Source organism: Porites lutea, chromosome 7, assembly GCF_958299795.1.
Source record: "Porites lutea chromosome 7, jaPorLute2.1, whole genome shotgun sequence".
NCBI classification, from domain to species: domain Eukaryota; kingdom Metazoa; phylum Cnidaria; class Anthozoa; order Scleractinia; family Poritidae; genus Porites; species Porites lutea.
Genome location: NC_133207.1, coordinates 21859318 through 21886817, shown reverse-complemented (window position 1 = coordinate 21886817; position 27500 = coordinate 21859318). Strand labels below are relative to the sequence as shown.

Here is a 27500-nt window from a genome sequence, read left to right as displayed (position 1 = left end):
CTTTTTGGCGGCAAAAAAGGATTAAAGTCTAGCTTTAACTAGCTAAAATTTTTTTATTCTCGATATTTTTGACCAACTAGTTGGATTTTACTAAAACAATTATTCCGCTCGCCCTCATGGCCCTCAAGGCCTCTGAGTCAATAGCCCATTCGGCCTTCGGCCTAATGGGCTATTGACTCAGAGCCCATTCGGGCTCGAGGAATAATTGTTAATTAGCTTGTATAGTTTGCTTTAAATCCATTTCAGACAATATGATACTACCCTAAAGAACTATTTCAGGTCGTCCTATGCAGCTACGTATGTACGCAGAATTCATAAAAAGACAAAAAGGAAATTACCTTGTAAGCATGCATTTTGTGGTCTAAAATGGTAACACGAAACATACTAGCTCAAGGGATCTATTAGACTTGCTACAAGTCGACCTCTTGGCGAGTTTAGCGAGCCTTGTTTGGCCGCGAAGCGGCCGACCGCGAGCTACGAAGTCGCGAGAGGTCGTCCCGCGCCATATGAAATCCGACGAAGGACTTTTTTGAAAGTCTAGGGATCTATTTCCTAGTGGCTTGAAGCCTTCCTAAAACGACGGTCTGGAACACAACCATTGAGTTTCACGATTTGCATTACAGTAACTAGAATAGAAACTTATTTTCATATAAAAGGAATAGGACCTAACTCACCAGCAATGGGCCCACCGGCGGCCGCAGTAAATGAATAAAGAACGTTATTGATACAGAAGGACGCTGTTGTTCTTTTTGCATCCACACAGCTCAAAAGAATAAAACACTGACTTGCTATAAAAACTCCATCACTGAAGCCATATACAATACTGAAGACAATTAAGTATCCGTATTTGGTGGCAAACTGGAGCAAAAAGGCGGATAGAGAAGCCAAGAGCATGGATGCTTGGTGAATAAAAACCGGATTTACTTTCTTGTTGTTGCACAACTTTCCTGTTATGATCCTTCCGAGGGATGAAGCAAGGCCAATAAAGATAAACAGGCGTGACGCAGCCTGTGCGGTTATTCCGTTATCCTCGGAATACTTAACCTATGAACATAATCAGCACTTTTAGTCTATATAATGAAGATGATTTGGACTGCAAGAATACAAATCTAAATGAACGAATGACCATTTCAGGGGTAATCGCAGTTTAACTGCCATGTTTGGGCTAGACAGGTATGTGCCATCCAATAGGGGGTGGTTTTTGAGGGTTTCGATCCTTTAATAGGGTAACATTTTTGCCTTTTTTGGCATCGTGTTTCCAGTGTGATCCTTAGATTGGGTACCCAAATATCAGCTAAAATATATACACAATATATGGTAGTAACTACCCCGGGCTTCCAATGAAGTGACTGGAAATTAATAACGCAAGGTAATGGGCTCCTAAAAATGGCTAAATTTAAATGTTAATCATAACTATAAAAAAATTCTCAAATCTGATTGGCTATCAACTGTCCTGATTTCAGCACTAATATGACAGTGCGGTACGCGTCATATCTGTAATTGGACAGTACGCGCCATCGCACGCGCGCACTTAAATGGCTTTTTTTCACAGCTAGCAAAAAAAACACTTGGAATTTCTTGTGTTTTAAGTTTTAAAAAAGCTTAAAATATCACCAATTTTTTATAGTTATGATTAATTGGTAACAGAACTTCGTGTCGTCTAATTCAGTCTGTAGTCTTAAACAAATCAGACTCCCGCTATGTTGTTAATTACTCGTATGATTACAGACCGAATTGGACTCATCATAGTAGTAGTAGTAGTAGTAGTAGTAGTAGTAGTAGTAGTAGTAGTAGTAGTAGTAGTAGTAGTAGTAGTAGTAGTAGTAGTAGCAGTGGCAGTGGCAGTGGCAGTGGCAGTGGTATGATTTATTGGTAACAGAACTTCGTGTCGCCCAATTCAAACAAATCAGACTTCCGCTATGTTGTTAATTACTCGTATGATTACAGACCGAATTGGACTCATCATAGTAGTGGTAGTAGTAGTGGTAGTGGTAGTGGTAGTGGTAGTGGTAGTGGTAGTGGTAGTGGTAGTGGTAATGGTAGTGGTAGTGGTAGTGGTAATGGTAGTGGTAGTGGTAGTGGTAGTGGTAGTGGTAGTAGTAGTAGCAGTAGTAGGCATTCGACGGGCTATATGAGAGTGGGAGTGACTGGACTTTTGTAGGGGACGAGAAAAAGGTGGTCGCCTTAATGAGGTTGTCACAACAACGAGGTGGCCGTAAAATAGAGTTAAAATATAGGAAAAACAGGCAGAAAACTAACCAGATAGATGTATGGAATATACATCCCAAGACTCCCAAACATAAAAGACACAACGGATGCAGCAAAAGTAGGAAACGCCCACACGCTGCAGTAGAGCGAAATGCGACTTCGTTGATCGCTGGCAGGATCCTCACTGCTGCTAAGAAGTTTGGTATGTGTTATTTTTTGTACGTTGGGGTTGTATGTTAAACCCAGAATGCAGACAAGAGTGAAACATGCAGCCACCACTCTGTACGTGCCTCTCCATCCAAATAAGTCCAAAAGAACTTGAAGCAATGGACCTGTGAATAGCACACCCACACTTGCCCCCAACGCTACAATGCCCGTTGCCATGGACAAGTTTTCTTTAAAGTACTGTGCAATCACTAGATAACTGCAGTTATAGATAAAACATACTCCAAAACCAAATACCAGGCTGTGGGTGAAATACATCACATTAAGACTGTGAGAAAATGACGTCAGCACCAAGCCCGTCACGCACAGGGTGCCTCCAATGAAGTTTGTGACGCGACAGCCAACGCGATCACAGAGATAGCCAGGCAGCGGACTGGCAAGCCATGTCATGCCCAAAGCTAGTGAGCCAACAAAAGCTGAAAAGAAAATTCATGTTGTTATAACAAGAGATCGTAGTTTTACAAAGACGTTACGTCCGCAGGAGCTCGCTGATTCTCAAAAATAAATAAATAAATAAATAAAACGGCCATAAATCGGCCCGTGGACCACACAGGAGAGACGTAACACACATTTTAAGTAAGTTAAGCTGTTTTTTCATTGAAATCCTTTCATTTTCGTAGGTTACAGAAACGATCGGTTTTTTTTCCCATACAAATCCTTATATTTCGAATGTTACGCAACAATGCCAATGTTCGCCGATGCTCATATTTCGAGCTTGGGCTACCTGTGGAGTTTTTTTCGAAATGAGAACGAACAATTAATCCGGTCAGTTACGCAACTAGAGAGTCCTTGTTACGTAACAAAGAGTGAATTGAATGTTAGGCCTAAACTACACAGATTTAGCGCCGACACGAACTCCATATCTAATAGGACTTCTGTTTACGCATAAGTTAGAGCAGTGATTTCTAAGCGGTCCTCGTAACGGAGCGAAACTGTGTCGGGCCATTCTAGCCCCGGGGGCGGGAGGTACTTTAGGAATTTCTGGGTGAGGGTGTGCCGCTGGGACCCTGAAACCCCTTAACCTATACCAGATCTAGTTCAGCTGAATTTTGCTACCCTATACTAGAGTTAACTCCTCCAATCCTCCCTATCCTAGAGTAGCTGTTTTCCAGAAACTACTGAGGTCACTTGCACAGTCTAGCCAAAACAAAACCTTATACCACAATCCCAAGTCTACATAAAATCTTCAACCAAGAGATCAGTTTCCTGAAAAATGATACCCTATTCTAGACCCAAACGCTCTGATTTATGTACCCTATCCTAGAGTAAACTGCTTGAAAACCATACGCTTCACAGCAGCACATACCTATATGGCTCATATATGGCAGTACCCCCCCCCCCCCCCCCGGGATTCTAGCCCATCAGGTAGGTTTCTGTACTACTCTTCGTTGCACTGTGGCCAAGCTTGAATATTAAAATTTTTATTAAGTCAACATGATAAGCCATCCGGAAATGTAGTGTAGTCACAGCCTTAGTCAGTTTGCCTCGATAAATTTTCTTCTTCACATCTGAATAATGTTAGTTACTCAAGGGAGCTAATTTAATTACACACAGTCTTATTGGATTAAGGTTAAATTCCTTGGCAAGCAAATGACTCGTAAATCGTGAGCAAGAAGAACATAAATACTACGTCTGCTCAGCACGATCGGAAGAAGTAAAAAACGAATCTGGGGGAACCGCCATAAGAACTGAGCAGAACCAGCTCTTATCGCATAGTGTTCCAGATATCATATCTGGCAAAAGGTTAAATGATTGTCTCTACTCACCAGTTCTTTCCTTTGTTTCGTTGAAATAGTCCAGCAATACAGGGAACAGAACACCGAAGCTAAGAACAAAGCCAAGGTTCAGTCCATTGCAAATCGCTGCTGAAAAACACACAACCCATGACCACATACTGTCTTGTTTACGATTGCTTCTCAAACACCACCATAATTTCTCAAGTCTCTCGTGACAATCAGGATCTCGTTCTTCATATACTGGCATTTTGCAGTTGATCTGAAATCTCTTGCCAGAAGAATTTGACGGAGGCGAGACAGAGGGTATTTTTTGCGTACCTGTGTGGTGCAAGAAATCTCTCTTAATTACTCTTGTTGCTCTGACTTTCTGTTGCAACTGAAAGTGAAAGGGTCAAGGGCATATATAATAATTAATAAATTTACTATGCGTTTTGAATAGCTGGCCATTAAGGACGGACCACTGGAAAAGTTATGGTGGGGGTGGGGAATTTTCGAGACGCAGGAATTTTTTTTCGTTATCAAATTCCTTGTATGAATTTTTTTAGGACATGGCTTGAATATTTTTTAGGGTTAATTGGCGTGCATGAATTTTTTTTCATTTAATTTTCCCTTGCGCGAATATCTTTTTGTACTTCGCCTCCCCCCCCCCCCCCCCCCCCCACCCCCGATAAGTTTTCTAACGGTCCGTCCCTTATATAGAGTGAATTCAATTCGGAAGTGATGAACGACATGTCCAAAGATCACTTCCGAAAATGATCAACACCTGTTTTCTATTCGTAATCACCTGAAGTGTATTTATTTAGGTTCCCACCATCGTGAGGATGATTTGAATGCTGTTAACATATATCTAGCCTATTCCTCCACCCTACCCAAGTACACAACTACAATTCGAGATTTTCTGGGCTGCCGGATAATACTATCTGAACAGTCTAGGATAAATAATTTGAAAGGTTCATTTTCTAGAATCTCTAATTTTTTCGAGCCCTCCTCGAACAGAAATTCCACTCTCTGGTTTCAGTCTTCTGTCGCACGTGCGGCTTTGGGCTTTTTTGAGTTATTAGGAAAAATCAGTCTCCCATCTTGGCCGTGTCGATACAGAAATTGAAAGTGTCGGCATGGTGAAGAGGACTTTGACCCAATTTCGTCTTGTTAAGGGACGCAGACCAGACCTCTCCGAAGCCTTATCCCGGAGGGGGGACTCCCGTATGAAAGGGGCGGGGATGCTCGTCGTCGTGTCACTTAAGGAATTTCAGATTTGGTCTCGCTTAGAGTATTCTGGGCTTACGCTTGCACTAGAAGAAATATAAAAAACTACATATTTTCAATCTGTTTTATGACCTTTTATTAACTCGATTCATGTAATCAAAGTTTAAAATGATCGCTTTTAGGGGTCAAAAAAAGGTTACTCCACGCCCAGATTGGTCTCCTGTAGGGGTTTTATTCAAAATTTCCGACGAGCATCCCCGCCTCTTTATAAGGGAGTCTTTCCCCCCCCCTCCCAGGAGCCTTAAACAGTAGTGTTGAAGAAGATGGTCTCGATGGGGTGGTTGGTTTTACAGTTGCCTTCGGTTTGCGGTTGCTTTCAGTTTTCCTTTTTTTCCACCTAGGGAGAAAATTTTATGTACATAAAGTCAGAGGTCTTTAATTCAAAGACATCTGCATTTTGGGACTGAAGAATACATGTTGACTCTAAGTTGCGATGTTGGTGTTTAAAATTTAGTTTACTTTCAGTTTCCCGTGTGAATATCATAGCAAAAAAACGATCATTATTTTTTCAGCAGTTATAACGTCTTCATTTATTTGCTTATTAATTTATTGATTCCTGATAAGTACAATTAAGTGCTCGAGGTAGGAAAAAAGAAAACAAAGTCTCATACGAGGTCGACACACCTTGAACCCACCCAACACAAAGCATAAATATCAAGAGTATTTTATGCAACATAAACTCACAAAAATAAAAGGTCATCAAGAAATTAGAAATAATGTAAGTAACAAACAGAAGCAGACTGTAAAGACCACAGGCAGACCGCCCTCTGTTAGTGGGGCAGTTGTTGAATGAAATCTGAGCATCGATCTTTTGTTGTTTTTTTTTTGGCCGCCCCGTGCTGTTTTAAGCCGGCCATTTTGTGAGATGAATATTTGACCTCGGCGATAAAGAAGGAGACAAGGCAGGCAGCAATCAGCCGCTGGCGCATGACCTAGTTCACTTTAAGGTGGAACTGACGCCAAACTATTTAATTTCGTTCCTCGAAAATACCGGCTCCCAGTCCACTAGTAAGATATGTCTCCAGGCCGGCGCACAGTGAGAGCTCAATTCGTCCAAAATTTCTCGAGAAAAGCGATCCTGAAGTTGCAAGACCAGCTTTCTCGACATGATCGGTGCAAAATTCTCGACCAAAGGCATTTTAGGTATGTGCGTCGATCTAAATCCATTAATCAGCGTATCGCGACCGATGTAAAAACCTGTGTGGGGCAGGGTTGGGGTTTTGAGCTGACAACGGTCGCGATACGCTGATTGGTGGATCTGGATCCACCAATCGAGGGATCTCAAGGGATTATTGTTGGTCAAAGGAACAGACAAAAGAAAGGTTTGGCACAAGGCACAATATTTCGTGATAGGAACATATGAACATGTTTGTGGAAAACACAACCGTGAGAATTACAAAAATGTAAAAAAATATTATTTAATAGGTGCACGGGAACTCCATCTTCCTGCTGGACTACTTCATTATTTTCAGCTCGTAACTAATCGACCGCTTTAGTACCATTTAGGCAGTGACACAGAACATCTTAAAGAACCTTTTTTAGAGATTTCTCCCTTACTATAGTGATAGGAAGTTTGTCCCTGAGTCTCGACCCCTTTCGATCTTTCTGTAACCATTTGTTTATCGTCATTGATGTGGTTCTGAGGAAGACCTCTGATACTTCTATGATTGATAGGAATCAAAATCATTGGAATAAGAAATGCGACCAGAAGAACACCACCAGTCATGTAGAATGAGTAAACATAACTTCCTGTGTTGTCCACTATTAAACCTGTTCAAAAGAAATGGCAATCAGAGTCTGCTTTTACAACAAAATAAGTGAAATTCTCTGAGGGCGTATTTTAATAGTAAGAGACTTACTTCATTCGAAAGGGCTGTAAACAGAAGCACCTATTTTCAAAATATTGTGATATATATTTTGACTTACGCAAATATTTCGAGAACAGAACATGATCGTCTAGGGGTTTCTTTTTCCCTGACGAGCGTCCCATACGGGATCACCCTCCTTTAGGCTGTGTTCAACCCGTGTGGAATGTTGCGCACCAGCACAATACATTAATCGTAGCAGAAAACAATTTAGATCGTTACAGTTAGTAATAGACCTTTTCGTATACTTCACTTCCTTTTTCAAACCATGTAATGTTGCCCCCAGATTCCCAGTTTGTTTTAAATTTCATCACGTCCATGAGTATTATGATCATGTATGCAGGATTTATGAAAAGATAAATGGCAAATTCCCTCGAGAACACAATGATCACATGACCTTAATTGCGAAAACAAAACATACAAGCCAAAAAGACTCATTACAGATATTAACTCACCAGCAATTGGGCTACCAGCAGCTGCAGCTATTGAATAAAGTACGTTGCTAGTACAGAAGGACGCTGTTACTCTTTTAGCATCCACGCAGGTCAGCTGAGTATACACAGCTGATGTCATGAAAATTCCATCACTGAAGCCATAGATAAAGCTGAAGACGATTAACAACCAGTATTTTGTGGCAGCAAACTGAAGCAAAAGTGTGGAAAGAGCAGCCAATAGCATGGATGCCTGATAAATAAATATGGAATTTACTTTTTTGATGTTGCACAACTTTCCTGTTATGATTCTTGCAAGAGATGAAGCAAGTCCAATAAAAATAAATAAGCGAGAAGCAGCTTGGGCGCTTATTCCATTATCCTCTGAAAACTTCACCTACAAAAATAATCAAACCAGTCCGTATAGTCAGTTAGGATATCATTGGTCGTTCACTGTGAAATACTTTACAGAACTTGCGCGCGTATTAAGCAGGAGTTGATGACGTACCTGATAAATCGAATATCAGTGTGCCTAGCGCTCTGTATTTGTCGTAAGTTTTCCGTTTGCAGTAACATTGGGTCTCGCCATTATGTCATTGAGCTCGTCAGTGTAAAAATCATTAAGGGGCGGGGCTACAATTACTCCATTGCAACACAGTATAAATTTATTCTTTCCATGTCCAAAGGGTATGTAATAACACTTACCAGATATATTAATGGAATGTATATGGCGAACGCTGTCACCATAAAAGAAGTGGTAACTGCCACGAAAGTAGGAATTTTCCACACGCTGCAGTAAAGAGAAATGTTACTTCTTTCATCTTTATTGTCCTCATTATTTCTTGCTAAATCGAGATCTTTAGTTTCCTGCAATTGTATGTTTGGGTTGTAAGTCAAGCCCAGGAGGCAGACAAGGGCGAAAGCCACGACCATGATCCTGTAAGTGCCTCTCCATCCAAATGAATCCAAAAGAAATTGAAGCAACGGACCTGTGAAAAAGACGCCCGTACTTTCCCCTAAGGCTACAATACCAGTTGCCATGGACAACCTCTTTTTAAAGTACTGTGCGATTACAAGATAGCAGGAGTTGTAGATAAAACATATTCCTAAGCCAATTATCAGACCATGGGTGACGTACATGTGAGTGAGGCTCTTAGCAAATGACGATACCACCAAGCCGATCATGCACAGCACTGCTCCCAGGAAGTTCGTGATACGACAACCAAAACGATCACAGAGATAGCCAGGCAGCGGACTGGCGAACCATGCCATGCCCAAGGTTAGCGAGCCGAGGCCAGCTGAAAACAAAGTTGACTTTATTGTAAAGATGATTTAAAATAATCTTGTTTTCAGATGTCTTCATATCTTCTCAGCTTAGAAGACCTTCAATTTCCTCATATTTGATGATAAAACCACTAATCTATGACTGCGTTTAAGAGCTGGAACAGTAAAATGAGTCTAGCTAGTTTTCCTTAGAAGAGTAAGCCTCAATTTTAAGGTATTAAGAAGGAGTAGCTTCAGCTGGACCAAGCTGTCGGTCAGCTCGACTAAAATATGATCATCGGCATTGATGCGTAACCTTAGAAATATAAGGATCTGTGGGGAGAAAACGAGTTTAACTAGTAGTACGAATGTGTTAACAATTTAAATAAAACTGCTGCAATCTCTTGATACCCTCACTTTAGTTTACATTTGTTTCTTCTGTCCTGTGTGGTCCCCGAGCCGATTTTTGGCCATTTTATGGTTTTTAGTGAACCCAGGTTTGTTCTCTGTATTGTATTATAGGATTAAGGTACAAAGCCTAATACTGTAATAGCAGCTATCAACCAGGCTACTGTCCTGCTGAATGGAAAAACAAAGACTAATTTCTAGTATGTAAATTTACCCCTAGTCAATTTGAAGTCTGATAAAATATGTTCTTACAGACATATAGGGTTCAACCTATTTTAGCATCATCTTATTTCTGTCTAGTTTGTTTGTTTGTTTTTGTTTTTGTTTTTTTTTTTACAGCACTGAATCCATGTCATCAAATGTGGCCCAAGTTTTGAATGAACATAGGTGTTACGTAACGTTCAAAATATAGTACGCATTTTTAAGGAGAATAAACGATAGTTTCTGTAGCCTATGAATGTGAAAGGATATAAATAAAATCGGCTAACCTAACTTATTATAAGCTGTGTGTTTCTTCTCAGTCTCCTGTGTGGTTCCCGAGAAGATTTAAGATAAATAGCCATTTGATGGGTTTCATTCGAACCGGTTTGTTCTAGTATACGGAATTAAAGGGAAAACTTGAAACTAGCTTCAATAAAACCCATAACTGAAATGGCCATACATTAGCTCGAAATGGAGCTACCATGAAGTACACAGTAAAGAAGAAACACACAATCGTTTTTCAATTACAGTCGACTCCCGATAACTCGAACCTTCACTAACTCGAACCTCGCGCTAACTCGAACCAAAATCGATTTCCCCTGGATTTCCGTCATACATTTACTGTAATTTTCCCTCGGTAACTCGAACCCTCGATAACTCGAACTCCCGCTAACTCGAACCAATTTCTGTTTCCCCTCAGGTCATTTTCTATATAATTTTACCCTCGATAACTCGAACCATGTTTTGATTTCTTAAAAAGTCGGGAAAAAAGCCGTCTACTGTCGTCCGAAACATTGAATTTTGGATTTCCTATTAAAACTTGTTGTAGAAGTATAGTTTACTAATGGAGGCTGATGTGGATTGTCACAGGCGAACGTGAAGCAGCTTTACTTCTCAAAGCAGTAAAACCGGCATGCTCTATTTAGGCTATGTTTTGTTACGTTACGTTCTGATTTATAATCTAGAGATATCTTTTAATTATCACTTGACATTTCTACGACCAAATGTGATTAAAATGTTCACCGTGCTGTAAAAACTGTTTTTACCTTACTCTCGGCTATTTTCTTCGAGCTCCCGATAACTCGAACTTTTTTCGATTTCCCTTGAAGGTTCGAGTTATCGGGAGTCAACAGTATACAAATATATTTCGAACGTTACGCAACAGTGCCGATGGTCATATTTCAGTGTAATTAGAATACGTGTAACGTAATATACTCACCAGTTGTTTCCGTTGTCTCGTCGAAATGTGCCATTAATGCAGGGAATAGAACGCCGAAACTAAGGACAAAGCCGGTGTTAAGAGCACCGCAAATTGCTGAGGAGATGCACACGACCCACGACCAACGACTGTCTGAGTGATGTTTGCCTCGGAAAAACCAGCATAGTTTTCCAAGTATCTCGTTAGAGTTTTCTTGAACATCCATGTGTGTGGCGTATGATTTTTAACCTGGACAAAAATACTTGATGGGGCAACACAGTCCGCATAACCAAATTCAAATCTTGTTGTAGGGTCTTCATGTATTTACATAGTAATTGATGATTGGTTAACTGACCATCATGTTTTCCGCCACAGTTTTGCATGAAGTATATCGTCGAATGTATTTGGATCCAACTAAAGGGAAAACATTCTAATATATTATAACTCGCGCTCTGATTGGCTGCCTATCGTCTATGACATCACCTGATAACTGGTGGGCAGTCTGAGCCGACTGTCTCTCAGTGTCCAAAACACATGCTTTTTTAACGCTAATCGTTTTCTCAGGAGCTAACTCCAGCCCTAACCCTAGGGCTAGGGTTAGGGTTAAGGTTAAAGTTAAGGTCAACTTAGGATTACTTCAGAGATCCAAGATTTTTTATCCTAACCAGTTTTGAAGGTTTAGCTTGAATTTTTTGACGATACGTATCTTTTGCACTTGGTTTTAGATTCCCAACGCTAATCGCTTGCTGAGGAGCTTACCCGAGCCCTAACCGTAGCAGTTGGGTTAGGGTTCAAGTTACTTCGAGGCTCGAAGAAGTGGTCGATGATACGCGACTTTTGCACTTGTTTTCAGATTCTTTCGCAAGTACATTTCTGAGGAGCTATCCCCAACCCTAACCCTAGGGCTAGGGTTAGTAGGGTTACTTCGAAGATGGAAGATTTTTTATCCTAACCGGTTTTAAAGTGTTTATTTTTTTATTATTTTTTTTTAATGATTCACTTTTCTGCGATTCTTACTGGAAGAGGTTATTACAAGATGCTTTGTAATGCCGTACATAACCGGACGGACTCGGATGGTCACTGATCTACAACTTTTGGGCTGTGTTCACACTATACCCAATAGCTTTAGGCTGGCCTCATGCGCAGGCGTTTTTAGGGGAACTCGTATTTCGTCCCCCATCCCCACAAACGCCTGCTCAACCAAGAACAATATTCCTTTTCCAAGCTTAGCCAATCACATTGTACTTTCCAAATTCTGGAAAGTTGACCTTGACCTCAGGGTAACCCGATAATTACTCGATCTGTATGAAACACTGGGAAAGCTTTATGACCTCTAATAAATGTTAGACTCAGAGCTTCAAAAGTAAGATTAAGTTAGATTTTAGAATACTCCGTGCACTGCATAGCCTTAGCGACGGGCCCTGAAGGAAAGAAGGAAAACGTTAACTACAGGGTCACATTTTTACACCACCTGAGCTTATATGTCGTGTTTAGCCTGTCAACACTTTATTTCAAAACTGTTGACTGGTCACTTACCACGCGAATAAAACAATGGGAAAGAAATATTGTTCTCCATTGAGCAGGCGTTTGAGGGGAGGGAGAAAATACGAGCTCCCCCAGAAACGCCTGCGTGGGAGGCTACTGTTGGGCCGCACGAAAACTATACCGGATAGGGTTTCGGCTCACACACAAGGACGTTTGCCAGTGGCGGCGCGATTTCTATGACGGAGTGAAGCACAGCCAGTATAGTATCATATACATATACATGTAGCCTTATTTTGTGACTGAAATCTTTCTATGAAAGTAAACATTTTTATAATAATAATAATAATAATAATAATAATAATAATAATAATAATAATTATTATTATTATTATTATTATTATTATTATTATTATTATTATTATTTTTACTCAAGACATTTATTACCCTAATTACAAAGAACTAATTAAAAGGAAACTAATTACAAAATTCTAAACAACCGTAATAACAAGGAAAGAAAAAGGGAAAAGTATTACATATTTACAGTTATCTACATTTCACAATTATATACGTTACAGCCAAAAAACAGCCGCACAATTGCTGAAAGTGGCTTATTTCACAAACAGTTAATTAATACTTGATTATGAAAGTAAACATGATCATCCCTTTAGAATGAACAACCTAAGGGGCTGGAAATAGAACTCCAGAAAAAATTCAGGCTTGTATGATTCTTTCATGGTGCGTTGTGTTTTTTACCTTCACACGGTTCGAGAGTGACACGCTTGAACTAATCTGGATTAGCTTAACTGACCTGACTGTAGGTTGTGATGTTGGTGTTTAACCATTGCAAATTTAAATCTCTTTACCCTCAGTTTCTAGTGTGAACATTATAGCGACAAAATGATCATTACTTTTTCAGCAATCATAACGTCTTCATTTATTTATCGATTTTCTGCTTGGGCACAAGCTCTCCGCGTAGAACAAATGGACGTGAAGTCAAATATGAGGTCCAGACACTTTAACCCCACCCAAAATAAAGCATAAATATTAAGAGTATTTTATGCAACAAAGAAATCATAAAAATAAAAAGTCATCAAGAAAAAAGAAAAAGGAGAATAATAATAAAAAAAAAAACAACCAGAAAGCAGAATGTAGAGACATTTAGACCTGCCTTAAAAGAAACCGTTTTCAATATTTACAAGTAGAGTTCTTTCTGAGGTTTGAAGGATTATCCTTGGGACTGAGGTAAAGGGCTTTGGTACAATATTTGGTGATAGAAACACACAAATTTGTTTGAGGATCACGCAATCGTAAGGATTTTAGAAATGTAGAAAACATCAATCGGGTGCATGGGGACCCCATTCTACTCGACTCTTCAGCTCATAACTAAATTTTCGCTTGATACTTTTTAGGCACCCATAACTGCGATCCAAAAGAACTTCTAGATAGGGATTTCTTCTTGATGGGTTTGACCCTGAGTCTTAATTCCTTCCGTTCCTTGTGTAACTATTTGTTTATCGTCATTGACGTGGCTCTGAGGAAGAACTCTGATACTTCTATGATTGATAGGAATCAAAACCATTGGAATAAGAAATGCGACCAGAAGAACACCACCAGTCATGTAAAATGAGTAAACATAACTTCCTGTGTTGTCCACTATTATACCTGTTCAAAGAAAGGCCAATCACAGTTGCTCTTACTACAAAATAAGTAAATTAATCTAAGGGCGTATTATATTGGGAACCTTATTTTGCATTTGGCTATAAATGGAAGCGCCTATTTTTGGAATTTTGTGGTATATGTTTTAATTATGCAAATATCTCGAGAAGACTACGTGAGCGAGCAAACAAAATGTCATTAGCTTTTCGGGTACACCCTTATAAAAGAGACGAAGATGCTCCTCTTCTGGGCTAGAGGGGTGTAAATTGCTAGAACGGAAAGGTATTACTCAGGAGAGTCTGGAGGGAAATATATACAAACGCTGAGTACTGTCTCTCGCGCAATAATTAAATCACTACAGCTTGTTGCTGGTTGCGCGAATTGGTTGCCAGTTTTTAATACTTTTGTCTTTTCATAGTCGCCTATTGAATAGGGTCCGTTGCACAATTCATGCACAATTCATGCTCATTACAGATATTAACTCACCAGCAATTGGGCTACCAGCAGCTGCAGCTATTGAATAAAACATGTTGCTAGTACAGAAGGACGCTGTTACTCTTTTAGCATCCACGCAGGTCAGCTGAGTATACACAGCTGATGTCATGAAAATTCCATCACTGAAGCCATAGATAAAGCTGAAGACGATTAACAACCAGTACTTTGTGGCAGCAAAATGAAGCAAAAATACGGAAAGAGCAGCCAATAGCATGGATGCCTGATAAATAAATATGGAATTCACTTTTTTGATGTTGCACAACTTTCCTGTTATGATCCTTGCAAGAGATGAAGCAAGTCCAATAAAAATAAATAAACGAGAAGCAGCTTGGGCGCTTATTCCATTATCCTCTGAATACTTCACCTATAAAAATAATCAAACCAGTCAGTATATCATTGGTCATTCAGTATAAAATACTTCATGGAAGGTGCGCGTTTACGGCACGGTATTTACCTACGAGTCGTTGACGTATCAGAAATCGAACAAGGGAGCAAAGTTACGAATACGGCTTGTTACGTACACGGTAAATAGGAGTATTGATTAGTAGTAGAAAACTTTAAGCAGCAGAATGTAAGGAAGATTTAAGAAGTGAAGACGAAAAAGTAAAAAAAGACTCGTTTTACATTCTCCAATTCGTGCGATTTGCTCGAACCGCACCCAACGTGTGAGTTGGCAGTTTGCAGTAAATGTGATTCTAAACTGATCCTATTAATTGTCTGATAGAGCTCGTCGCAGTAAAAATCAGTGAGGCTTTGGGCTACAATTACCCCATTATACCACCCTATGAATGTTTTTTAAATCCAATTATTATGTAAAAAAGACTTACCAGATATATTAATGGAATGTATATCGCAAATGCTGTAACCATTAAAGAAATGGTAACCACAACGAAAGTAGGAATTTTCCACACGCTGCAGTAAAGAGAAAGGCTACTTCTTTCTTCTTTATTGTCCTCATTATTTTTTGCTAAATCGAGAACTTTAGTTTCCTGCAATTGTATGTTTGGGTTGTAAGTCAAGCCCAGGAGGCAGACAAGGGCGAAAGCCACGACCACGATCCTGTAAGTGCCTCTCCATCCAAACGAATCCAAAAGAAATTGAAGCAACGGACCTGTGAAAAAGACGCCAGTGCTTTCCCCTAAAGCTACAATACCAGTTGCCATGGACAACCTCTTATTAAAGTACTGTGCGATTACAAGATAGCAGGAGTTGTAGATAAAACATATTCCTAAGCCAATTATCAGACCATGGGTGAAGTACATGGGAATGAGGCTCTTAGCAAATGACGATACCACCAAGCCGGTCATGCACAACGCTGCTCCTAGGAAGTTCGTGATACGACAGCCAAAACGATCACAGAGATAGCCAGGCAGCGGACTGGCAAACCATGCCATGCCCAAGGTTAGCGAACCGAGGCCAGCTGAAAAGAAAGTTGATGATCAAAAAATCTTGTTTACGGATGACGTCATATCGGCACAGCTTAGAAGACCTTCTTCAATTTCCTCATGTTTGATGATCATAAAACCATAAATATATGACTGCAAATCGCTCAGGAAATCGACGAGGTCATCCTAGCAAACACCCACGTGGTTTTAAAGGAGGGCCAAAATAACTTTATCTAAGGACGTTGTAAAATGAGTCTAATTATTTCTCTTGTAGTTAGAATTGTGCATATTATTCTTTATTATATGGAGGAGAGTGTTTTACTGGGAACTAAACCACTCGTAGATTCCATACGCCACTTCATCCGGGACCCGAGTGGCGTATTTTCCGTATGTCACCTTTGTGAGTGTCGTATCGTTCAATGACGTCACGATTCCCGCCTTTTGCTTTTGTTGAATTGGTTTCTCCATATAATAAAAAGAACATTACACGTTGCCTCGAAGATATGAATTTTATGTTCTCGTGGCAAGATATTGTTCTTGCCACTCGAACATAAAATTCATATCTTCTCGCCACCGTGTAATATCCTCTATATCTTTCACACAGAATAAAGAAGATATGTAAAGCAGTTCGTCTAATTTAACTTCATCTTGTATGTGGACATTTAATGGCATCTTTACAAGTACAAACTTATCCTTCATCAAGTGGTGCAGACCGCCGCTGAGCATGGTACATTTCGCGACACTGTTTAGTACAATCTTAAATCCGATACTGAGGAAATTTTACGCAAAATTGCGAAATCTGGCATCTTGGCCTGAATATGGCCTGGCCTCGGTCAGGCTCTGATGATGTCACATTTTTATAGCAACCTACCACCAAATTTCACCGGAAGTGTCTGAGAAATAACATCCTCAAAGACTCAAGGGCAGCTTGTCGTGAAGACGGTTTTTTCATGGGCGTAAGTTTACAAAAACGCAGGGTAACAAAAACGCTCCGAGAATGGAGTGAATGATCAGAAACAGGCGATCGGTGACATGAAAGGAAATCTGCTGGGACGCACTAGTTGCAATAACATTGTCAAGGACGAAAGGGAAAAAATAGTAGTAATGGTAGTAAATAAGTTATTTTAGAAAAAAAAAAAATTAAAACGATACGACCGAAAGGGTCGAGTGTACTTTAACCGAACAGCAATAGTATTGGTATTAGTGGAATACTTTGATCTAATATATTCCTTATTCATTGACTGTTTCTCAGTTACCAGTAATTTCATCCTTGTAATTTATTCATTTCATTTTAACATAATGCATTTTTTCAATGTGGTTTCCGTTTGTCTCTAACTTGCACTTGACTCTGCTTGTCTGAGGTCATGCATCTTCCTTGCGTTCTTTGTTAACCGCCAAAACCGGCATGAGATGATCAGACACAAATAACTTATTTACTACCACATTAAATCAGATGGACTGGGTTCTTTTTCCCCTTCGTCCTTGACAATGTTATTGCAACTAGTGCGTCCTAGTGCGATTCCTTTTATGTCACCGATCGCATGTCTGTTGTTAACGTGTTCTCACTCTTTAAGACAGTATTCCACACACCACTCATCGAACTCTACGTACGATAGGGCAAAGCCCACTAGTCGCGATAAAAACTCTAGCGCTGAATCGAAAGAAAAATTAAAAACTAATTTCGGTTCTACCTAAATTTATACCCAGTCTCTTGGACGTCTGACCGACGACTCGTTTTCGAACACACATATAGCGCTCAACATACCCTTATTGATTTCACGTTTACCTTAGGACGCGTTGATGGTAAAATCTAGAAATCTGGTGGAAATTACTGCATGAAATGATTGCAGCATTGCAGTTATTCAAAATTCACGGTCGAAGAGGTTTGTCACAAATATATGCGGGTTCCGCGATACAATCAATCGAGTACACAATCTTATTTCTTTTTGCTTTCGTTTTTTGTTTTGACTGTGAACCTCATAATTCTTCTTAACATGAGAAAGGATATTATTATTTTCATATTTCAGTGTAATTGGAATACGTGTAACGTAATATACTCACCAGTTGTTTCGGTTGTCTCGTCGAAATGTGCCATCAGTTCAGGGAATAGTACGCCGAAACTAAGAACAAAGCCGGTGTTAATAGCACCGCAAACCGCTGAGGAGATACACACAACCCACGACCAACGACTATCTGGGTGATGTTTGCCTCGGAAAAACCAGCATAGTTTTCCAAGCATCTCGCTAGCGTGTTTTTGAACATACATTCATGTGTGTGGCTTGCTATTTTTGGCGTCGATAAAACCCGGAACATGGAACATTCCGGAACATTCCGGAACATGAAAAAATAGAAATTATTTTCATGAAAAAAAATATATATATATATACATATATTAATAATAATAATAAATAATTTTTGTTTTTAGCAGTTGAAAGTTTTTTAATAAAAAAAAAAAAAATAATAATAATAATAATAATAATAATAATATAATAATAATAATAATAATAATAAAATAATTTTTTATACAAATTAATAATAACGTAAAATAACAAAAAACCGAAAGAGAAAGAAATAAAGAAAAAGAAACTCGTATCATCTCCGGGTATGAGAAAACAATATTTTGTCGCAAATAATTTGTGGGGCGAGGGTCCATGGAAATGACAGTAATTAGTGAAGGTTTGCTTCTAAATTCAAACTATATTAAAATGGGTCGCGAGGAGGGGGGTTTTCAAGCTTTTCTCACACAGCCACCCCTGGTAAATGTTTGCCATGCGGTTTAACGGTTATTCATTTACGGCTTTGCGACCGTAAGAAGAGCTTAGGGGCTCGTCGCTTTGGACTTTAGTAGATAAGATTCACATTCGCCGTAAATCAGTTGCAGTGGTAGTGGTAGCGCAGTGGCAGTTTCTGACTGTTATCAGTTAGCCTTAATTGTATCCGTCTCCCGAGTCGCAAGTGAAGTTTGCGACTTGAGGAGATGGCTGAAATTCAAGCTAGATCACAGCCCCCTATTTTCCTCCTCCAAGTTGAAGATTGCGATCGCCGCTGTCAAAGTGATTTAGGTATCCTCTGATAACTAAACTGGCGACAGTGAAGTAGGTGCTAATTCGAATGGTTTGCTAACGCGTGTGTGTGTGTGTGTGTGGAACTACACCTTTTACGGGAGGGGCTGTTGTGATTCCCGTGATCATGCAGATCCACACAGACTTCCTATGCCCGTTTCGGACCCCAGATAGCAGGACACTGACACGACGGAACAAAGTGCTCCGAGATGATGATATATTTAGTAAGGTGGGACAAAAAAAACAAACAAACAAAGACGGACGGTTCCTTTCCTTTCTATTCGCCTTTGACCCGGACACGTGACAAACGGATACTGTAATATTCAGTGAATTTAACTGAAAAATAGTGTTTTCAAAAATAACAAGTCGCATAAGCAGACCTTTAAGTGTCTTCGAAAAATTAGGCTTGGGCTCGAAATATAGGGGGGAGGAACAGCGTTTCAGCACACAGAGTGGAAAAAAAAATGCAACGTCACAGGGGATGCCCAAATTAAATCACAGCGGCGATCGCCATCCTCGACCAGGCGGGAAAAAAGAGGGGACTGTAACTACTGTAGCTTGAATTTCAGCCGTCTCCACGAGTCGCAAACTCCTCTTTCGACTCGAGGAGACGTCTGAAATATCAGACGGACTGTAAACAGTATAGAAACTACTACGAATGAGAGTATTGTCAACTAAAATCGAAAGACAGGAGCCCCTTAGCTATTCTTAAGTTCACAGAGCCTAGTCTGTAAGTAATTCATGTCAACCTCAAGAAAGCAAAGCACCACGTAAGCACATGTCGGTTATATATAACTATTTGTTGGCTTTACACGAGTTACTTAATAACCGACTTGGCTTGACATGACATACTGCACCGACATTTCAGTCCATCGCAGGACCGTAAATGGTTAACCGCCAAATGATGAACTCATGGCAAACAATTACAAGAGGTAGCTGTGTGAGTACAGCTTGAAAACCCCCTCCTCCAAATTTCGCATGAACACAATTTTCAACGTGAAATGTGACTTCAGAAAGTTCCAGAAAGCGTGGATTCTTTATCGCTGCAAAAATGTGTTAATGAGTATTTCGCGGAATAGAGACAATCCTGTTTAAGTAAGCCTTATTTTAGTGTTTATTAGAAAGTCTACCCCCTTTTGGGGAGTATATTAACTAACACCAGGCAAAACTTCTACGCTTGCGGCGGGTTGAGTATTTCCGGTCACTTTTTCAGTCACACTCCAGTCAAAGTCCCGCCTGAGACACAGCCGAGCCGCGCAGTCTGGTATTATCGAAGTTTTCAACCAAAGAAAAACCTTGTACACGAATTAATAAGAAATAAAATATGCATTTTCTTGAATAAAAGTACGCTTTAGGCTTGTCTAGTTTCCCGGCCAAGATCTTTCCGTACCGAAAGATACGGTAAGTCGTGGTCGCAGTCATCCCTGAAGAGTTTGCCAATCCCGCCCATCTTTTGCAAATTTTTGTTTCTCCCCGTTTGAAAAAAAATATGGAACGGACCAAGGTCCTGCAGCTCCTGGCTAGTTCTAGCCTGCAGTGCAGGCATTCTCTTCGGCCACGGGAATTTTATTTGCTCGCGAAAATGCCATGTTGAAACTCCAAAAGAGAGGAAGAAATGGGTCGAGTCAAAGAGCGGGGGAGGGGAGGGGAGAGAGAAGAGAAAACGGCATAAAAATTTTTTGGGGGGTCGACCCAAAAACAAATTAGAAGGGTTTGTATGGAGTTTTCTGATTATAACTGGGCTACGATCTCAGAGAAATGCTCATTTTTGGCAAGTAGGCCTCCTTGGACATTGTTCTTTCAGAATATGCTGACAAATCCCATAATTTCAGAAATTTCATTTTTATGAAAGTGACCGGATATTAAATTTTTCGCTCATGCGCAGTACCTTTTACCGCGGTGTTATATTAACTAGATATTAATGAGTAACGAGGACTTCCTGCATACTAATTTTAATTGGGCCGAGTTGTTCAAAGCTGGGTTAAGATAACCCAGGGTTAGTGCGAGATTTGAATTAAAATTTGATTTCAGTTTTATTTCTTTTACTGCTACAAGATGACGATTGGAAGCTCTAAAAATAGCAGAAAAAATTATATTAGGGTTACTTTGAAGACCGAAGATTTTTCATCCTTACTAGTTTTAAAGATTTATCTAGAATTCTTTGACGATACGTATCTTTTGACTTGGTTTCAGATTCCCAACGCTAATCGCTTGCTGAGGAGCTTACCCGAACCCTAACCGTAGCAGTTGGGTTAGGGTTCGAGTTACTTCGAGTCTCGAATATTTCTTATTTTAACCAGCTTTAAATATTTTTCCCTAGAAGTGGTCGATGATACGCGGCTTTTGCACTTGTTTTCAGATTCTTTACGTTAGTAGTTTTCTGAGGAGCTAGCCCTAACCCTAACCTTAGGGCTAGGGCTAGTAGTGTTACTTCGAAGATGGAAGATTTTTTATCCTAACTGGTTTTAAAGTGTTTCATTTTTTTTTTTTTCTTTTTATTGGGTTCACTTTTCTGGGATTCTTACGGGAAAGATACTTTGTAATGCCGTACATAACCGGACGGACTCGGATGGTCACTGATCTACAACTTTTGGGCTGTGTTCACACTATACCCAATAGCTTTAGGCTGGCCTCCCACGCAGGCGTTTTTAAGGGAAGCTCGTATTTCGTCCCCCATCCCCACAAACGCCTGCTCAACCGAGAACAACACTCCTTTTCCAAGCTTAGCCAATCACATTGGACTTTCCAAATTCTGGAAAGTTGACCTTGATCTCAGGGTAACCCGATAATTACTCGATCTGCATGAAACACTGGGAAAGCTTTATGACCTCTAATAAATGTTTGACTAAGAGCTTCAAAAGTAAGATTAATTTAGTCAGATTTTAGAATTCTCCGTGCACTGCATAGCCTTAACGAAGGGAAAGAAAGAAGGAAAACGGTAACTATAGGGTCACATTTTACGAGTCGTGTTTAGCCTGTCAACACTTTATTTCAAAACTGTTGATTGGTCACTTACCACAAAAATAAAACAATGGGAATGGAATATTGTTCTCCATTGAACTCGTAACGCAAAAAACCCTCCGTTAAATCACCCCTCCAAATATAAACCCCCTGGGGGGGCTTGTACTTCGAAATTGCCCTCAAGTACAAAGTAAAACAAAGAAAAACGGTAAATTTCCTACCAATAATAATGCTATCCTAATCGATTTTTAAACAGAAATTTCCCTCCGTACATAAGCCCCTCCGAATATAAGCTCCTCCAAAAATAAGCTCCTCAAAAAGGGCCTTCGAAAATTATAAGCCTCGGGGCTTATTTTCGGAATTTTACGCTATTAGGTCCAGATACGTTAACCGCACCCAGAATAAAGCATAAATATTAACAGTATTTTATGCAACAAAGAAATCATAAAAATAAAAAGTCATCAAGAAAAAAGAAATAATGACAATAAAAAACAAACAAACAGAACGCAGACAGTAGAACCATTTAGACCTTACTTGAAAAAAAAAACGTTTTCAGTATGCAAGTAGAGTTCTTTCTGAGGTTGGAAGGATTATCGGTTGGGACTGAGGTACAGACAAACCAAAAAAAGCTTTGGTACAATATTTCGTGATAGGAAAACACAAATATATTTGAGGATCACACAATCGTGAGGATTTTAAAAAATAATGTAGAAAATATCAATGTGATGCATGAGAACCCCATCTTCCTTCTTGACTCTTCAGCTCATAACTAAATTTCGCTTGGTGCTTTTTAGGCACACATAACAGCGATCCAAAAGAACTTCTAGATAGGGATTTCTTCTTGATGGGTTTGACCCTGAGTCTTAATCCCTTCCGTTCCTTCTGTAACCATTTGTTTATCGTTATTGACGTGGTTCTGAGGAAGAACTCTGATACTTCTATGATTGATAGGAATCAAAACCATTGGAACAAGAAATGCGACGAGAAGAACACCACCAGTCATGTAAAATGAGTAAACATAACTTCCTGTGTTGTCCACTATTAAACCTGTTCAAAAGAAATGGCAATCAGAGTTGCTTTTGCCACAAATTAGGTAAATTAATCTGAGGGCGTATTATATTGGGAACCTTATTATGCATTTGGCTGTAAATGGAAGCGCCTATTTTTGGGATTTTGTGATATATGTTTTAATTACGCCAATATCTCGGGAAGAGTATGTAAGCGAGCAAAACAAATGTCATTAGCTTTCCGGGGTACACCCTTATAAAAGAGACGAAGAGGCTCCTCTTCTCGCCAGCTAGAAGGGTGTAAATTGCTAGAACGGAAAGGTATTACTCAGGAGAATGTGGAGGGAAATATATACAAACGCCGTGTACTGTCTTTCGCGCAATAATTAAATCACTACAGCTCGTAGCTGGTTGCACGAATTGGTTGCCAGTTTTTAATACTTTTGCCTTTTTTAGGGGTCAAAAAGTCTCGTTTAGGGTTTTTGTTTGTAGGGTTTTCTGACGAGCATCCCGTACCCCGCACCTGTTACTAAGGGATCACCCTGGGACCTCGTGAGGCTCATAGTCGCCTATTGAATAGGGTCCGTTGAACAACAGTCTGACAAGACATTAATCGTAGCAGGCAACTATTTAGATCATTACATTAGACTGTTTCGAATGCTTTGTTTTCCTTTTTCAGACCATGTGATGTTACCCCACATTCCCGTTTATTTCAAATTTCGTCCTGTCAACGAGCATAATTATGATCATGAACAGAGAACTAAAGCCCTGTACAAAAGGACGAAATATTGTTGGTAGTTATTGTTGGGAGTTGTTGGCCAACAATGTTGCGTCCATTTGCTCGAGGCTTAAAAAGACATAAGTTCAGATTCCCTTGAGAACATCAGGTCACCTGAATTGGGGGAAAGAGGACATACAAGCCAAAAAGACTCATTACAGATATTTACTCACCAGCAATGGGGCTACCAGCAGCTGCAGCTATTGAATAAAGTACGTTGCTAGTACAGAAGGACGCTGTTACCCTTTTAGCGTCCACGCATGTTAGCTGAGTATACACAGCTGATGTCATGAAAATTCCATCACTGAAGCCATAGATAAAGCTGAAGACTATTAACAACCAGTATTTTGTGGCAGCAAGCTGAAGCAAAAATACGGAAAGAGCAGCCAATAGCATGGATGCCTGATAAGTAAAGATGGAATTTACTTTCTTGTTGTTGCACAACTTTCCTGTTATGATCCTTGCAAGGGATGAAGCAAGGCCAATAAAAATAAATAAGCGAGAAGCAGCCTGGGCACTTATTCCATTATCCTCTGAATACTTCACCTATAAAAAGAATCAAACCAATTAAGTATATTCAGTATTATAAACTACTTCATGGAAGGTGCACGTTTACGGTATGGTATTTACCCACGATCGCGAGTTGTTGACGTATCAGAAATCGAACAAGGGAGCAAAGTTACGAATACGGCTTGTTACACAGTAATTTTCAAGTGTGGCTAGTGGGGCTAAATTAACTCCTTACAGTGGAGTTATTCTTTGGGGAGTTATTCCAAAAAATTCTCCAAAAAGGAGTTTAAAGAACTCTTTTTTAGGAGTAAAAGTGACCCCTGAGGAGTTAAAATACCCTCAAAAAAGGAGTTATCCTGTACCTAAACTTTAGAAACAACCCATGTAAGGAGTAAAAGTAACCCCATTTCGGAGTTATTTTAACTCCAGACTGGAAGTAAAAAGAACTTTTTTTTCAGGAGTGAAAATGACGCCAAATTCGGAGTTAAATTAAGAGTTAAAGTAACCCCCCAAAAGGGATTGTCCTGTATCTAAAATCTTTACTCCATTTTTGGAGTTATAATAACTCCCTAAAAATTACGGTGTACACGGTAAGGAGGAGCAGTGATTAGTAGTAGCAAGCTTTGAGCAGCAGAATGCTGTAAGGAAAATTTAAGAAGTGAAGACGAAAAAGTAAAAGAAGACTCTTTTTACATTCTCTACTTCGTGTGATTTGCTCGAACAGCGTCCAACGCGTCAGTTGGCAGTTTGCAGTAAATGTGATTCTAAACTGATCCTACTAATCATCTGATAGAGCTCGTCGCAGAAAAAATCAGTGAGGCTTTGGGCGACAATTACCCCATTGTACCACCCTATGAATGTTTTTTAACTCCAATTATTATGTAAAAAAGACTTACCAGATATATTAATGGAATGTATATCGCAAATGCTGTAACCATAAAAGAAATGGTAACCACAACGAAAGTAGGAATTTTCCACACGCTGCAGTAAAGAGAAATGCTGTTTCTCTCATTGTCTTGGTTCTCATTTTTGTTTTCTATATTGTGACCCGTTGTTTCTTGAAACTGTATGTTTGGGTTGTAAGTCAAGCCCAGGAGGCAGACAAGGGCGAAAGCCACGACCATGATCCTGTAAGTGCCTCTCCATCCAAATGAATCCAAAAGAAATTGAAGCAATGGACCTGTGAAAAAGACGCCAGTGCTTTCCCCTAAAGCTACAATACCAGTTGCCATGGACAACCTCTTTTTAAAGTACTGTGCGATTACAAGATAGCAGGAGTTGTAGATAAAACATATTCCTAAGCCAATTATCAGGCCTTGGGTGAAGTACATGTGAGTGAGGCTCTTAGCAAATGACGATACCACCAAACCGGTCATGCACAACGTTGCTCCCAGAAAGTTTGTGATACGACAGCCAAAACGATCGCAGAGATAGCCAGGCAGCGGACTGGCCAACCATGCCATGCCCAAGGTTAGCGAACCGAGGCCAGCTGAAAAGAAAGTTGACGTTATTTTAAGGATGATTGAAAATCTTGTTTACGGATGACGTTATATCGGCACAGCTTAGAAGACCTTCAACAATTTCCTCATGTTTGATGATAAAACCATAAATCCGTGACTGCAAATCGCTCAGTGATTTACACGTCGGTAAAAGGAAATTGACGAGGTCACCCTAACAAACACCCACGTGGTTTTAAAGGAGGACCAATATAAATTCATCTAGGGACGTTGTAAAATGAGTCTAATTATTTCTCTTGTAGTTAGAATTGTGTGTATTATTTTGTTTTTGCCGTGAGGTTTTTGGTTTTGCCGTGAGGTATTTTGTTTTTGCTGTGAGGTTTTTGGTTTTGCCGTGACAGTTGTGGGCCACCATACCAAACGCGAATGATGTAGCAATGGGAAATTAGCCTTTGGGCATGTACTGCACGTGTCTGATCATCTCATTTTGTCCGTTAACAAAGAACACAAGGAAGATGCATGACCTCGGATAAGCAGAGTCAAGTGCAAGTTAGAGACGAACGGAAACCACTTTGAATAATAGATTGGGTTAGAATTAAATGAATAAATTACAAGGATGAAATTATTGTTAACTGAGAAACAGTCGATGAATAAGAAAAATATCAGATCAAGGTATTCCACTAATACTAATAGTATTACTGTTCGGTTAAAGTACCCTCGATCCTTTCGGTCGATCACTGTTTTCGTGTATCGTTTTCATCTCTTCTTTTTTTTTTAAATAGCTTATTTACTACCACATCAAATCAGATCGAGTGGGCTCTTTTTCCCCTTCTTCCTTGACAATGTTATTGCAACTAGTGCGTCCAAGCCGATTTCTTTTTATGTCACCGATCGCATGTCTGTCGTAACGTGTTCTCACTCTTTAAGACAGTATTCCACAAAGCACTCATCGAACTCGACGTAGAATACGGCAATTCAAAACTCACTAGTCGCAATTAAAACTCTAGCGCTGAATCGAAAGAAAAAGACTAATTTCTACCTAATTTTATATCCAGTCTCTTGGACGTCTGACTGACAACTTGTTATCTAACACACATATCACGCTCAACATACCCTTATTTATTTCACGTTTACCTTAAGACGTGTTGATGGTAAAATCTAGAAATCTGGTGGAAATTACTGATTGAAATGAATGGAGCATTGCAATGGTTCAAAAATTCATGGTCGAAGAGATTTGTCGCAAATATCTGCGGGTTCGGCAACACAATCAATCGATTACACAATCTTATCTCTTTTTTCCGTTTCGTTTTTGTTTTGACTGTCTCGTAATTCATGTTAATGTAACGTGTTCATGAGAACTTAAGGATATTATTTTTATGTGTTCTAAAGAATAAAAACATATTACTCACCAGTTTTTTCCCTTGACTCATCAAAATGTTCCATCAATTCAGGGAATAGTACGCCGAAACTAAGAACAAATCCGGTGTTAATAGCACCGCAAATCGCTGAGGAGATACACACAACCCAAGACCAACGACAGTCTGAGTGATGTTTGCCTCGGAAAAACCAGCATAGTTTTCCAAGTATCTCGCTGGCGTTTTTTTGAACACACATGTGTGTGGCGTGCGATTTTTACTCTCGACAAAAGAACGTGATTATGGCAACACAGTCACCGTTAGCAAATTCAAATTTCATTTTGGCTGATCACATATGATTGATGATGATTAACTGACCATCCTGTTTTCCGCCACATTTTTGACCTTTCGTTCCAATAAGTATTGTACGGGCAAAGATAATTACTTACTAACAATTTATCGGCTATCGCAACACTTGATTACGGGCACAGTCTGAGCGGAATGGGTACGTGCAAAAGAAGATCAGTGTCCAAAACACAAGTGGCTTT

General features: G+C 39.7%; 3 protein-coding genes across 3 annotated transcripts in view; all 3 read right to left on the bottom strand.

Moving 5' to 3' along the window:
* The window catches only part of LOC140944605 (uncharacterized), a 9501-nt gene extending 485 nt beyond the window's left edge, over positions 1–9016 (bottom strand). The window contains exons 1-6 of the mRNA XM_073393725.1: positions 8437–9016; positions 7756–8128; positions 6931–7205; positions 4200–4545; positions 2260–2849; positions 675–1044 (exon numbers count right to left, since the gene is read on the bottom strand). Coding sequence (XP_073249826.1) covers positions 675–1044; positions 2260–2849; positions 4200–4545; positions 6931–7205; positions 7756–8128; positions 8437–9003 — 2521 coding nt within the window. The 5' untranslated portion in view covers positions 9004–9016. The remainder of the gene's footprint in view (positions 1–674; positions 1045–2259; positions 2850–4199; positions 4546–6930; positions 7206–7755; positions 8129–8436) is intronic.
* Positions 9017–12798: 3782 nt separating this feature from the next.
* Positions 12799–18098, bottom strand: LOC140943701 (monocarboxylate transporter 10-like). The gene is made up of 4 exons (XM_073392812.1): positions 17884–18098; positions 15265–15857; positions 14429–14801; positions 12799–13948 (listed from the first exon to the last, which is right to left on the bottom strand). Exons 1-4 carry the CDS (start codon positions 18086–18088, stop codon positions 13725–13727), a joined length of 1395 nt encoding a protein of 464 aa, XP_073248913.1. The 5' UTR covers positions 18089–18098; the 3' UTR covers positions 12799–13724.
* A 4514-nt stretch (positions 18099–22612) lies between these two features.
* On the bottom strand, positions 22613–27364 carry LOC140943700 (monocarboxylate transporter 12-like). Its single transcript, XM_073392811.1, has 4 exons — positions 27007–27364; positions 25037–25629; positions 23804–24176; positions 22613–22892 (listed from the first exon to the last, which is right to left on the bottom strand). The coding sequence occupies exons 1-4, from the start codon at positions 27209–27211 to the stop codon at positions 22669–22671; spliced, it is 1395 nt and encodes a 464-aa protein (XP_073248912.1). The 5' UTR covers positions 27212–27364; the 3' UTR covers positions 22613–22668.
* Positions 27365–27500: the final 136 nt, after the last annotated feature.